The sequence below is a fragment of the Crocodylus siamensis genome, chromosome 3, assembly GCF_052110815.1.
Source record: "Crocodylus siamensis isolate JL-2025a chromosome 3, ASM5211081v1, whole genome shotgun sequence".
NCBI classification, from domain to species: Eukaryota; Metazoa; Chordata; order Crocodylia; family Crocodylidae; genus Crocodylus; species Crocodylus siamensis.
In genome coordinates, this window is record NC_143397.1 from 71,848,911 (window position 1) to 71,863,404 (window position 14,494).

Consider the following 14,494-nt stretch of genomic DNA (forward strand, 5'->3'; position numbering starts at 1 on the left):
ACCATCACTACTGAAGTCTGCTCCTGTTAAATCCACATGGAGGACAAGAAGCCCAAGCCCTCTGGGAGGAAAGTGCATATTTTCATTAGCTTTTCAACCTATCCCCACTAGTTTCTTATTCCACCTAGAGAAGATATGAGAGAGTTCTTATCACTTGGTTTCTGAATGGCAGTCTGAAAGAATGGCTTTTCATTTTGGTATTCTTCCTCTTGACTTAAAAGTTAACCAGAAATCTTTATATGGACTTAGTTTTATAGGTTTAAATTTTGTTTCTTGATGTCTAGTGTAGGTAGAAAACTTATTTCTACAAAGATTTGTTAACTTTTGTCAAATTCAAAGCTTGTACCATTCTTTGAAATACCAACAATATTTAATATCAAACGGCTTGGATCTAGAATACTTCTTTGGTTACTAACATGCCATTTATAGAAGAATGTTTCCAAATCGAAAGTTGAGTTTGTTAGCCTGCTTTTAGTGGGGAAGTAGCATAATTATATTTTATCTTGCATAATCTGACATAGTTCTTAATTAGTATTAGAACTATAGGACCCCAAAATAGTTTTTTAATTTGAGAGGCAAACAGTTGTCAAAATATCTTGGCTTTTTTTAAAATTTAATGTCTTAAAACAAATCTGCCTACAGATGTGAACTGGGGATCCTCTACACAAGCCCTGACTTACCTGAATGCACTGCAGCATTCTATTCGTCTTTCAGGTGTTGAAGACCATGTGAAAAACTTCAGGTAAGAGAAGATGGTTATGTCATATTATTACAAATGACTTCTACTAAGCTGTGCATTGTGGGTGAAGTTCTGGTGCTTCACCAGTATCTCCTTAAAACTGCCTAGATTTGTGGTCGTTAAATCCATTCTTGCTAAAAACTGCAGCAACAATGCAGTCTTTGAGGATTTGCAGTTGCAGAAGGGGCATTGCTGTTAATTGACTGAAAATCTATGGTAAGTTGCAACTCAAAAAGGAATTCTACCAAAAAGTGGAAACTTGACTGTACTACTAGGGAGAGAGAATAATATTGCATGTGCATCTTGGGAGGAAATTAGGAAGGCTAAGGCTGAATTTGAAATGCAACTAACAAGGGATGTAAAAGGATTCTAGAAGTAAAAAAGATTTTACATGTTTGACACACATAAGAGGAAGATGAAGAGAACAACTACAGGTTCCTTAGTGAACATAGGTGGCAATCTAGTAACTGATGCAGAGAAAACTGAAGTATTTAATGCCTTTATTAATTCAGTCTTCACAAATAAGATTTGCTACCAGATGACAAGTGCTGTTGGCAGCAAGAAAAGAAGAGTAGCAGTCTAGTGTAGAGGAAGAACAGGTTAGAGATTACTTAGAGAAACTGAATGTTTTTAAGCTGGCAGGGCTGGATGAGATGGAGCCTGAAGGAATTAGCTGAGGTAATTTCATCTTTGGGAGATTGGGTGAGGTCTTATGTCTAATAACAGGAAGAAAAAGATCCAGGGAATTACAGATCAGTCAGTCTGACCTCAGTACCAAAAAATAAGGAGTAGCCCATCAAGGAGTCCTACTCCTTGGCTGAGGGGTTGTACTCAGAGTGGTGGTGGACGGGTCATTTTCAACCTGGAGGGAAGTGGGCAGCGGGGCTCCCCCAGGGCTCGGTCCTTGGGCCCGCACTCTTCAATTTCTTTACTAGTGACTTGGACGACGGGGTGAAGAGCACCCTGTTTGAATTTGCAGATGACACCAAGATTTGGGCACACTAGAAGGGAAGGACAGATTACAGCAGGACCTGGACAGATTACAGGGGTGGGCAAATGAAAATAGGATGGGATTCAATACTGACAAGGGCAGGGTGCTGCACTTGGGCAGTAGGGACAAGCAGCATACCTATAGGCTGGGGAACTCCCTTCTTGAAAGCATGGTGGCAGAAAGATCTTAGAGTCATTATTGACTCCAAGATGAACGTGGGCTGACAATGCGAGAACACTTAGTAGGGCTAACTGTACCTTGTCGTGCATCCACCGATGCATCACAAGCAGGGCCAAGGAGGTGATCCTCCCCCTCTGTGCAAGACTGGTCAGGCCGCAGCTGGAGTACTGCGTCCAGTTCTGGGCGCCGCACTTCAGGAGGGATGTGGACAGCTTAGAGAGGGTCCAGAGGAGTGCCACTCGTGTGATCTGGGGACAGCAGGGCAGATCCTATGAGGAGAGGCTGTGGGACCTTAACCTGTTCAGCCTTTGCAAGAGAAGGCTGAGGGGGGACCTGGTGGCCATCTATAAACTCACTAGGGGGGGACCAGCAGGGTTTGGGAGAGACCTTGTTCCCCCAAGCGCCTCCCAGAGTAACAAGGAATAACAGCCATAAGTTGCTAGAGAGTAGGTTTAGACTAGACGTTAGAAGGCACTACTTCACGGTCAGGGCAGCTAGGATCTGGAACCAACTTCCAAGGGAGGTGGTGCTGGCTCCTACCCTGGGGGGTCTTTAAGAGGAGGCTTGATGTCTACCTGGCTGGGGTCATCTGAGCCCAGTTTTCTCTCCTGTCCAGGGCAGGGGGTCGGACTAGAAGATCTACAAGGTCCCTTCCGATCCTACGTCTATGAATCTGAGTGTTTCTAAGCACCAGAAGAATAATAAGGTGATCAGGAACAGTCAGCATGGATTCTTTAAGAGCATGTCATGTGTGACCAGCTAGGATAATTTTATGACTGGGTGACAGGTGCTGTACATAAGGGGAGTAGCATGTGGTATGCATAGTGGATGTGGTTTTATTTGGGTTTTTTGTTTGTTTTAAACAAGATTTGACATGGTCTCCTACAACATTCTCATTAGGTAGCTTGGGAGTTGCAGGCTAGATGCAAGTACTGTGACACAGATACACAGCCAGGTGGATTGTGTCTAACAAGTTATCAATGGCTTGGTATATAGCTGGGAGGAGGTGTCCAGTGGGGTTATCCAGAGGTTGTCCTGGGGCTGCTTTTGTTAAACATTTTAAATGATTTTGAGGATGGGATTGAATTTATGGATGGCACTGAGTTGGGTGGAGTTGCAGACGCTCTGGAGAGTAGGGCTGGAATCCTGAATTGATTCTGGATCATTTATACAATTTATCCAATTAATCAGATGAAATTCAGCAAGGGCAAGTGCAGTCTTGCATTTGGACATGCTATTATTCTTTCCCAAATGCAGACTGGGGAAGGACTAGCCAGACTGCAGTACTATAGAAAAGACCTGGGGGTCGCACTGGATCATAAGCTATGAGCCAACTAGTGGACTGATGTCATAAGTTATGAGACTGAGTCTAGTGGAAAGCAACAAAAATTATTAGGGGCTTGGGAAGCATGACTTGCAAAGAAGAGCTCGAAGAGCTAGGATTACTTAGTCTGGGGAAGAGAAGACTGAGGGGAGATTTGATAAGTCTTCAAATAATTAAAGGATGCAGAGGAAGTATTCAAATACCTAAAGGATGCAGAGGGTAGAAGTGGACTACTCTGTGGTGGCAGGGAACACAGGACAAGGAGCAACGGTTTTTGGTTTTTTTTTTTTAAACTGCAGCAGGGGGAATTTAGGTTAATTTTAAGAAGAATTTTCTCATTGTGAGGGTGGTTAAGCATTGGAACTGGCTACCCAGAGAAATTGTGAAATCTCCATCATTTGAATGTTTTTAAGAGTAGGTTAGATGCACACTTGACTGGGATGGTTTAGTTGGGGCCGTTCCTATTCAGCCAGAGGGTTGAATTAGATGAAATCTAAAGGTCCCTTCTAATCCTCTTGTTCTATCATTCTATTTTATAATCTGCCTATGTGTAAAGGGAACCTATACTTAAGCTATTTTTGGCCCTTAGAGCGGCTTCCCTGTGATGAGGGCATGTCTTAGTGCTTGTTGAAACTGATTGGACTAGATATTGTAGAACAAGCTGTTCTTGAAAGTGCATGTGGCTGTTGCATTTTAGATGGTAGAAGTGATGTTTATTTTGACTGTTATCCTGTTCTATGTGAGAGACCACTGGGTTGGCATAGACTTTTTCTAAATTTGTAGATGGCAGGAATGATCACACTTGGAATCTTGGGTTTTGAGGCTCTAGAGAGGGTTCTGCTCAAGTAGGCTCCTCCCAAAGCTTTTGACTTTTTGCTTTCCTTGGATTTCTTATCTTACTTCTGATCTTTGGGATTCTCATCTCAGTTTAAATCTTAATTTCACCTCTGGGGACTGCCAATCCTTTTGTCCATACTATTTTAATTCCCCTGCTATGTGTTTTATTTCTGTGCATGGAATCTTGTCAAATCTCTCACAGCCTTTCTTAGCTAATCAGTCTCCTACACTTGCTCTGATATGATTTGACACTTTCTCTTAGTTTCATCGTCTTCCCTTCTCTATGATCCTTTTCTCTTCTGTCCTCAGTCCCTTCTCAGTTTCTTGCCTCTGTTCTCACTTGCTGTCCGCTGCATATATCTAGCTCTTTCTCCTTTTCTTGTTTGAATCAAGCAACTGTCTTCCCTGTACTACCTAGAGGTGGATGGATTCAAGCTCCCTAGTATTTTTTTATAGTGACCTGCCCTGGATTTGGCACAGTCCCTAATAGCAAAGCAGCTACAGTTGCAGGAAAAAGTAATGCATAGTCCTAAGACAGGAATGCACTCAGTACAACATCTTGGGGGGGGGGAAATTTAGCTTCTCAAAAGCACCTAGAAGTGTGCACGTGCGTGCGTGTAAAAGCTGAAACTTTTAAGTCTCCATAACTTGGCCAAAGTTGGGCAAGATTTTTGAGGATAGTAGAAGCCACATCCTGATAGGTTAGTTGCTGTCAAAGTTCTAGCCCATGGTTCAATATATAGAGGTGCAAGAGTCTTTCAAAGAAAATAGTATTTTTTAGCAAGAGCAAAATGTTATTTTTTCTAGTCCTTTTTTTTTCATGACAATAGCTTTAAAAAAAACAATTCAGAACAAATGAGGCAAACATCTTGCATGAAAAACTTCAGCTCATATAGTTTTAAGCTGCTGAAAACAGGGCTTATAAATTGGAAGTGTTGGGTAACCTCCAGTAGGGTGCTACAATCCATCTATAGTAAATGTTAAAGTGACAATACATGCATGCTCACTGGGAGTTTCTCTTTGGTTCGCTAAAACTCCTCTTACTTAAAAGATCCTTTTTAAATCTTGATATTTAACTGTAGCTTTCTACTTGTGCTAATGTCAGTAATGTAAAAATCTTATCTGTGAACCCTAGGGATTGGATTGGAAGTACTTTTGTGACTTCCTTTAGAGTGAGGGAAGTAGTGGGTTTGAATGCTTACTTTGAATGTCACTTAACTTTTAAAAGTGTATTACAAAACTGACTTACATTGGTACAAGAACATCTTGTACTGTCAACAGTTGCTTGTGTTTCTGGAAAATAAGAATACAAGACAGTTTTGTGCTGCTTGTGGTTTTGGGTTTTGAAGGATTTATTCTGTGAACAGGGTGCTTGATCATTGGAGTATGGCTATGTCAACAGAGGCTAGACAAAGGGTATGGAAGCTGGTGAGAATAAAGTTGAACAATATTGAGTTTACAACCATCTTTTGAGGAGGAAGTTGAGAACAATTAACTTTTTATTTGAGGAGGAAGTTGAGAACAGTTAACACTTTAACAAAAAGCTGGCACATAAACTGTTAGACAACTACTAGAACCAATCGATGGAAAATTGGAGTGAGCCAAGATTTTCTTGAGTTGAAGACTGTCAACATGATACATTTTTTGACTTGCTGCTTGATTACTTGAAGTCTGCATTAGCAATTCTGAGATATGGAAAAATATTTTCATAAAACTTCAGAGTTGCTTACAAGTTACTAAAACAGATGAGCAGAAGAGATAATTGTACTCTAACCTTTCCTCTTTAAAACTTTAGGCCTCAATGCCTTGTGATGACAGGTGCTCCAAACTCACGCCCAGCTTTGCTTCATCTTGTTCATGCTTTCACAAAAAATGTGGGTCTGATGGTCTGTGGTCATGTACACATGGTCAGTATTACTATTTCTTTTTTCTGCATTTTAGGAAGTTTACTTGGCTTCTATTGATGTTTGATAATGTCCACATAATAAAATTTCCATTTTTTTTTGTTTTGAAAGCTGAGTTTTAATGACAAGATCCACTGATGGTTAATGTGTTTCTCAAAATAAGTAAATAAGTGTTTTGTACTTTTTGTGAAAGTCTTGAAATTTTTATGTCAGGTAGTTTCAGAAGTTATCATGTTTACATTGTTCAGTCTGGTATACAAGTTGCACTGTGTAGGTGTCTAGGTTTTTTAATTATATACATGGCAATTCAAATGAAATTGAAAACGTTAAAAATGGTCTTTCCTGTTGTAGCTGTTAGCAAGGTTCTTGGTTGGAAGCTGCAGTTGTGGATAAGGGAAGGGGCACAAGCTTTTTTGTTTCTGTTTTTTAATCCACCTTGAAAGCAGTCATCAACTTTACCAATTTCAGAATAGTTTGTTGGGAAACGATTGATGCCACAAACCCAGTATTTAGTCTGTCTGTAGCTTCATGGCTCTTTGCTCCCCAGATCTTTTTGTCACTTTAACATAGTTACTAGCTTTTATCCTTATACAAAGACTGAGGTTATGCCATCTGCTGGCAAGGGATCTCTAGCTTGGGAATGTTTACCTGGTGAAGTCTAGGAAGCACTACTAAACCTGTATTAATGCCTTTTGAATTTTATTTGTGGTGACAGCTGTATATTTGGAAATGACAAAAGTGTCTTTTTTGAATCTGAAATGTATTGGGCTAGAATTATGATTGCATTTATGAAACCATACATTTCCATTCTTCTGAAAAGAAACTGCACTCATTTTAAAATTCATTTCAGACTTAGTACATAGCTTCTTTTATTAAAGGGTCCTCGCAGGCAAGCCGTAAAGGAATTATCTACTGACTTGGGCAAATATCAGCGATGGCTTATTAAAAACAAGATGAAGGCCTTCTATGCACCAGTACATGCAGAAGATTTGAGGGATGGAGGACAATATTTAATGCAGGTATGTTTTTTGCAATGATCTATTTTTTACATCCTAGATTTTATACTTTTAAGCATGCATGTTAATATAACTAATTATTTTATGTAATATATTAATTAAGCTACATTTTATGCATTTCCTGAACTGTGTTGTGCTATAAAGAAAACTTTTTAAGTTATTATACTTACTCAGATTCCCCACCCACCTTCCTCTTCCTCTGCCCCTCCCCTGGTATTAACCATCCATAATTAGTGTGCATGTTTTAAGCAAAGAATCTGATTTCTGTGCTGGATTGGAGGCATGGGGTATGGCTGCTAGGAGCTGTCTCCATGCTGCCCTCCAGTCTGCTGCTCCGTCCCTCATTGGAGTTCAAGCTTAAACTGGCAGCAGCTGAGACCAGAGTTAAAGGGTAAGGCTGCAGAGTTTGAAAGGAGATGGTGAATGATGCTGAAGAGTAGCCTCTCTTCTCCAGGTTCCTGTGGTCAACATTTGGCTAGGACTCTGGGAAAATCTTTTTTTATTCATTTCCCATGTGCAGAAGCAGGTGCATCTTATTTGGGGGCATGTGGTATGTGAGATAGTAATACTTAAACATTTGATTGGCTTTGTTCTTAGGCAGCTGGTCTGGGTCGAATGAGACCGAACACTCTTGTTATGGGATTTAAGAAGAATTGGAGACAGGCTGACATGAGAGATGTGGAAACTTATATCAACTTATTGCAGTGAGTACAACAGAGGTTCTCAATCTTTTTAGACTTGAGGCATCCCTCCATAACTTTTCAGAATTTGATGGCACCTCATTTAAAGACTGATTTTGATTTCTTACAGTGCTTACCTTATGCTACACAGCACTCCTAAAGGATCTGGCAGGGTGGTGGGGTGGGCAACAGCAGGCAGGGAGCACCCCCCCCCCGAAAGCATACTGCAGGTGGTAACCATACTTGTCATTGGCAGGGGCTGCTAAGCCATGCAGGCTGGGGGCAGTGGAGCCAGGACCCTGTTATGTCCTGCTTTTTCTGCTGTGGGTGTGGGGTTTTTTTTCCTGGGGCAGGGGGAAGAGGTGTGGGCAGCCATAGCCCCTCTATAGGAGTGTTTGCTTGGAAGGGACATTATTGGAGGTGGTAGGGATTTCCCTTGAGTGAGGCAGGAAGATTTTGGATTTATCTGGATGTAAATGGAAGTTTGGAAGCATGATTATGGTTCTCTGGTGTGTTTGCATTTATGGGTGTTAAGCAGGGAAGCAACAGGGGTTGCTGAGTTTTGGTATTTTTTAAAATTTTTTGAGTGGTGTTTGGGGACTCTACTTCTGTTTCCTATTTGTGGGTTGTTTGTCGGTTTACTGTAAGTTACTCTGAGTCTTCTGAATGGGGGTGTTGATATCAGTCTAATAATAGCTTTCAGTACAGAGATCTTGTCAATTAATAGATTAATTTGGTACTTCCCTTGGTACTACATTGCTGTTTAATGTGGGCAGGTATCTGGGTAATCAACTATTACTTTAAACCTAAAAGAATCCATTTTGTGCAATTTAAAAGAATTGTTACCAACCTTGTAATTTTTTTTGTATGCATCTATTTGAAGAGAGTGTGTGACAACTTCAATTTAAAGTATTGAGAACAATGAAGAAAAGTCCCCAGAGATTTGTAGTTCCAAATGGTTTGCCATAGGGATTAAATGCAGTTTACAAACTATACACCCAGGACTTCAAATCTTGTACACCTTTTGCAGTGCATATGTGCAGAGGTATAACAAGCAGGGGGAGAGTGCAGTTTTGGGGATGCAAGGTGGGATGATAGGCAATAACTTATGCTGGGAACTCCAAAAATGTACTTATGGCTCTAGACTTGTGGCTTTGAAGTGAAAAATCAAAAGGGGAATTACAAATATTAAAGTTAAAATAAGTATCTTAAAATTAATCCAGTATACTAAAGGTTATGAAATAAAGAACAGTTTATATAATTTATCTGTTGTTTTGGCTGGAATTTCTGGTCTCTGGAAGAATTCTTGTTGGCTGACAGGGTCTTGTAGCTCTTCAGTTTTAAAATATAGTCTGCTGAGACTTCTTTAACTATATGGAATATAGTTAGGGATGAAAGAATCTTTTTTTTTTTTTTTTTTATAGAAGTATATGATAGAAATGCTTTTACTTTATAGAATGTTCATTTGTGAAATTTGACTCCTGGATTGAAAGTGACTTGTAATGGACAATTTAATGCATCTGGTTGGCATCTTCAGGCTTTGTCTGACTGCTGGTAATTTTCAGCCAGTCCTTTTTCTTTTTCCATGGTAATTTTTAGATCTTAATTTATGATATGTTTAGGTAAAATTTCACCTTTTTAAACTTCTCTGCTTATGCTCATATCGATGAGTTAGGATTCTAATGATGATGCGTGAAATCCTGTTTCCACGATCTTGGGTCTTTGTAAACCCCATGGGACCAGGATTTCTCTGTTTTACCTCATGGTCTACTAGCAACTCCTAACACATTTACAAGCAACACATATGAGATTCTTGTTTCCTAGGAACTACAGATACAGTATGTTTGCTGCAGTATGTTTGCTGTATAGAGGATAGCCGGTGAATAAGCCACGTAATTTGAATGCTAAGTTTCATTAGAAACCCCAAAATATAAAACCATAAGGCTCCTATACGAGTGCAGCAAGGCTGCTCCAATGTGTTGTAATTGCAGCATGTCGGTGCAGAGTCAATTTTAATAGAGTCAATTTTAATGGAGTTCACTGGAGTTTGGTAATTAACCGCATTCCAGCAGACTCTAGCATCGTATGTTTCAGCATCCCCGCACTAAAAAAATGGCATTGATGGCACTTTAACTGAAGCTTATTTGATGAGCTTTAGTTAAAGCTCCTCTGCCACCGTTTTTCAGCATGGGGCTGCCGATGCACTTGACCCTTGGGGCACTTTAATTAGAGCAGCTCTCGGAGCTTCTCTTAAAGCATTTCCCCGCCTCCGCTGGGTCACTCGCTGGCTTCTGGAGCACATGTATAAATGCCCAAAGCAAATTGGAAAGCAAGTGAGAAACTAGATGCAATGAATAAGGCTTTTCCATTCTTTTCTTTTCCCACCCTGGACTGGGGAAGTTTGGATTGTATGAAGCAATTTGCATACATGAGGCTTGTTTAAAAATCTCTTAAATCTTTTGTTTTTTATGAAATTTTTAGGAATAAAAAAATATATTTTTTTTTACAGTGATGCCTTTGACATTCAGTATGGTGTAGTTGTCATTCGCCTAAAAGAAGGGTTGGATATTTCTCACCTTCAGGCACAAGGTAAGCTTTATTTTGTGTAATATAAAAGGATAAAAGACAATAGCCGAGCTCTTGCATTATTTTTTGCCGAACAGTTTAATTAATAAATAAAAGCCTATTTTGTATTTTTTTATTTTTTTAAATTTTTTAGAGTTGGAGTATGTATGACTTATTATTGAAGATTAGTTTTAAAGTCATCCACATGTTTATTTTAACTTGAGAAACGTTTTCTATCTTGGTTTATAACCAGCTATAAAGTTCCTCAAGATTTAATATTTTACACAGACAAGTTCATACTATATACTCTACCAAATATTACAGATTTGAAAAACACTGACAGTGTAGAAGAACTAAACTTCATCTGACAAACACATTACCAAAGACTTTTGAATTCCTGCCTGTCCATTTTGCAGACACCAGTAGTTTTAAATATTGTAAGTAGTACATCAATTTGGAAATATATTTCCTTATAGCTTGTCCAACACACAAAATAATTGAAATTCAAGTGAAGCAGTTCATAGGCTTTGTATTCAACCACAAAATGGCTACATTTAAAAGAATATTAGCAAAGTTGCAAGGTGAAGCATTTTAATTACATAATCTCCAGTAATTTAGACCCTTGAGACATGTTACTTTTATTGTGTGATGAACATGTTAATTTCATCATAAATAACAAGTGTTACACATTCAGCCAATTTATTGTGCCATAAAGTGGCAAACTGGCTACAAAGATGTTCCACAAAAAACATGGAACATCTTTGTGGCTTTTTTTGCATGGCACCATAAATTTGAATGTGTAGCATGCCCCTTTAATCTGCATGACTGTCAAATCTGTAAGTAGTGGAAAACAGGGTCTCATAATTGGGAGTGTCAAACGTGACTAGTATGTGGTGCTATGAACTGTTTCAGTAAACTGCATGGCCTGGAATAAGATGATTTTACCATGTGCCTCAAACTTAAGGAAGTTTTGTCAGTAGTGGCTCACTAATTCAGTGATTTTTTTTCTCTGCCTTTTTTACACTTGGGTGCCCTCCATAACTTTTGTGAATTGAGCAGAACCCCATTTCATAAACTATTCATTACAGTGCTTACCCTGAAGAGGAGCTGGGAAGAAGGAGGAAGAGTTGGCAGGGAAGAGTCTGCACTGTGGTGAGGGGGAGCAGCTGAAAGGGAAGAGCTAGCACTTATCCCCTCACTGGGGGGCCTGTGCTTATCTCGTACAGCTCTTCTCTCCTGATGGCACCTTTCACAGGCTGTCATAGGACTCTATGGTGCCGTGGCACCCTGTTTGAAAATCACTGGTCTAACTGGTGGACAGACAACTTTCTTTCTGTTCAGGTTTTTTAGCATTACTTTCATTTATTAGTAGACTTTACAGCTCTTGTTATCTTCCACTTCTGTCAAAAAAGCTTGTACCAACATTTCTAAAAATAGATCTTTTTCAGTAATATGGAAGGACAGCTTTCAAGAACATTACAGAAATATAGTTGTTGGCTTAATGTTTTAGGAAGAATGCTTAGCTGGGGCAGAAAATGGTTAAGGGATCTTTGGGATCTAGTGATACTAAAGGTTCCAGGTTTTGACCTTGTTCTTATTCTAATATGTTCACACATAATGGCTCTCCATGGAACTATATATTGTATAATCAATAATTATTCAAGTACCATTATATACTTTTTTGGTTAGAAGTGATATTTTTTGTCTTGTATTTAGCTATATGTTATAACTCTTCTTTTTCACAGAAGAGTTACTATCCTCTCAAGAAAAATCTCCAAGTTCTAAAGATGTCATAGTAAATGTAGACTACAGCAAGAAGACCGAGACAGATGCTTCTAAGGCTTTTTCTCCACCATCCAGTGAAAAAACTCCTGTTCTACAAAAAGGTAATTTTCTAGTTAATGATGGTGATGAAACACTTTGTACAGAACTAAATTACTACTTTCTCTTGTGTGTCGCCAGTCTTTGATGCATTGATTATTTTAAAGTTTACCTCCAGTAGGAAACTTTGATCTCAAAATAGAATGTTTAATTACATGCATAATAGCAAGTGTTCTAAAACACTCTTGATGCCTTGCATTTGTATAACAAAGAATTTTTTTTTCTAAAGTTTGTTCTTTGGGGGTGAGGGGAAGTAAGCTATCAGCTAGTTGGATATGTGGAGGATTAACATGTACTTTTTAAAATACTAACCGTTGGTACAGGACATGGTAGGCTTCATTCATGTTTTGGTTATGTTTTTTATGGAGTGCAGCTTCATTTTATGCTTGTTTCCTAAATGTGTACACAAGTTACATCTTCATTAATGCAACATTTTTGTATTTTTAAACATCTTCCAGAGGAGGAAGAGGATGGCAAGACTCCAACACAACCACTATTGAAAAAAGGCAGGCATTTTCCATCCTTTTGTTTATTTTTAATCATTTTTCTCTGTATTGTTACTTTTCACTTTTCCTTTCTTTCTTTTTGGATTAGATGTATAGATTCATCCAGTGAATGTTTTAATTTTGTTTCTTTGTTGAACTTGGGTTAGAAAAGTGTTTGAAGTAAGACCTTAAATAGTGGCAAGAAACAGGTGGTGGTACTCTTGACATCATCTCTCATTTAAAAACAGCAACAACAATAAAAAAGAACAAACAAAAGAACCAAAACCAAAGAAAAACCCTTTCTGAATCTTGAGAATGTTACTATTTATAATGCATTTTGTGTGTGTAGTCAAATTTTAAAACTGTGCATGCTTGTAATTTCCTGAACTTTCCGTCCATTAAATGAGGTGGGACTATATCAAGTTTTCCAGGGCTGCTTAATGGGGTTGGCATGGCAGGCTGGGCAACTATTTGGTTTGGGGTAAGAGGAAGAAGGTATGGACTGTTTCCCTGTTGTATAGTAACTGAAATGTCCCTTAAGCTAGGAAGACTGTCATCCTCCCAGATCAGTGGAATAGTTAACATTTAAACTAAAGTTTTCACCACTGGTATGTGAGTCAATATTTCATCATGAATGTCTAAGTTCATCTCATCTCTTGAAGCTGTAATTCCAGGCTCTCAACAGAGGTAGCAATGCTTCCCTTAATCAGCAAACTTGTATGTTGTTTTCTCTCTTTATTTCCTTAAAGGCATTTCTACTTTATTACCTCTGTATAAAAGCTGAGGTGGTAGAGTAAAAGATGGCAGCTTGGAAGAAGTCTCAGTATTCTGTAAAATAGCATACTGATTTAAACTAAATTTTGTATGAATTTGTTATATCAAGTCCAAGTTAAACATCAAATAACTAGTTTTTCCACACGTTTAAATATGAGACTGAGGAAAGAGGTTGGTTTTTCATTCATCTCGCCTCTTGGTCTGTTTCATTCTGACTTCCCTTTAAAGCAGTCATGTTAGTTAAAGCAAAAGTACACTTTAATTATAGGAACTAAATTTTGTTTTATGGTGGATTTTTTTCTTTTTTGAATGTGGACTCGTATTAAAAAAGCCAGTATTCTGTATAGAAGTCACTAAAGTAAAAAATCAGTGGTTTCTGTCTACAGTTTGGTTTTGTATGTTTTTATAGAAAAGAAAATAACACTTCAGAAGTGCCAGTTTTTTCTTTCTTTTTTTTCCTTGGTAAAATCTCGAAGGAAGGAAGGAATTCATAGGTGCAGTTAGTGAAGCTAGAGCAACAGGTGTTCTCACTAGCTTTTGAGAAAAGAGTAGTGACTGCTCATTGTGACTTTTTTGAGTGTTTCTAATTGCATCCTCAGAACTGTTACTGTGGGGAAACTGTAACTTGCAAACTGTACCAACCAAAGGCTTGCTCTTTGTTTCTGGCAAACAAAGAAATGGCAGGTGGAGGATTCAGAGTCCTTAAATATTCCTTAGTATGCACTTTCTTCAACTCTGCTTAAGCAAGTTTGAAGCAATGACAGGTTCTTTTTACAAGAACTTTGGAATATTTGAAAAATAGATCAGGATGCTGTAATTGAGTTTGGGGGTACTTAAGCAAAAGTGTTTATTTTTTAATTCATCCTTTTCAACTTTTCTCTTCTGTTTGTTTGTTTGTTCCCCCCCCCCCCCACCCCCGTTTGCCAGACTCTAAAGGTCATTCTTCTCCCTTAAACATGACTGACCAAAGACTTCTTGATGCTAGTACTCAGTTTCAGAAGAAACAAGGAAAAAACAATATTGATGTTTGGTGGCTTTTTGATGATGGAGGTAAGTTATTTTACCCAGACGTTAGTAGAAATGTTCTGATGTTGAAAGCACTAGGTGATGGGTATTTT

At 38.6% G+C, this 14,494-nt stretch overlaps 1 protein-coding gene across 1 annotated transcript in view; it reads left to right on the plus strand.

The window, feature by feature from the left end:
* Window positions 1–14,494, plus strand: part of SLC12A2 (solute carrier family 12 member 2) — a 104,725-nt gene that overhangs the window by 77,812 nt on the left and 12,419 nt on the right. Inside the window, exons 15-22 of the mRNA XM_090038494.1 lie at window positions 643–742; window positions 5,867–5,978; window positions 6,854–6,994; window positions 7,589–7,695; window positions 10,181–10,260; window positions 11,982–12,122; window positions 12,576–12,623; window positions 14,304–14,426. Of these exons, the coding sequence (XP_089894620.1) occupies window positions 643–742; window positions 5,867–5,978; window positions 6,854–6,994; window positions 7,589–7,695; window positions 10,181–10,260; window positions 11,982–12,122; window positions 12,576–12,623; window positions 14,304–14,426 (852 nt within the window). The remainder of the gene's footprint in view (window positions 1–642; window positions 743–5,866; window positions 5,979–6,853; window positions 6,995–7,588; window positions 7,696–10,180; window positions 10,261–11,981; window positions 12,123–12,575; window positions 12,624–14,303; window positions 14,427–14,494) is intronic.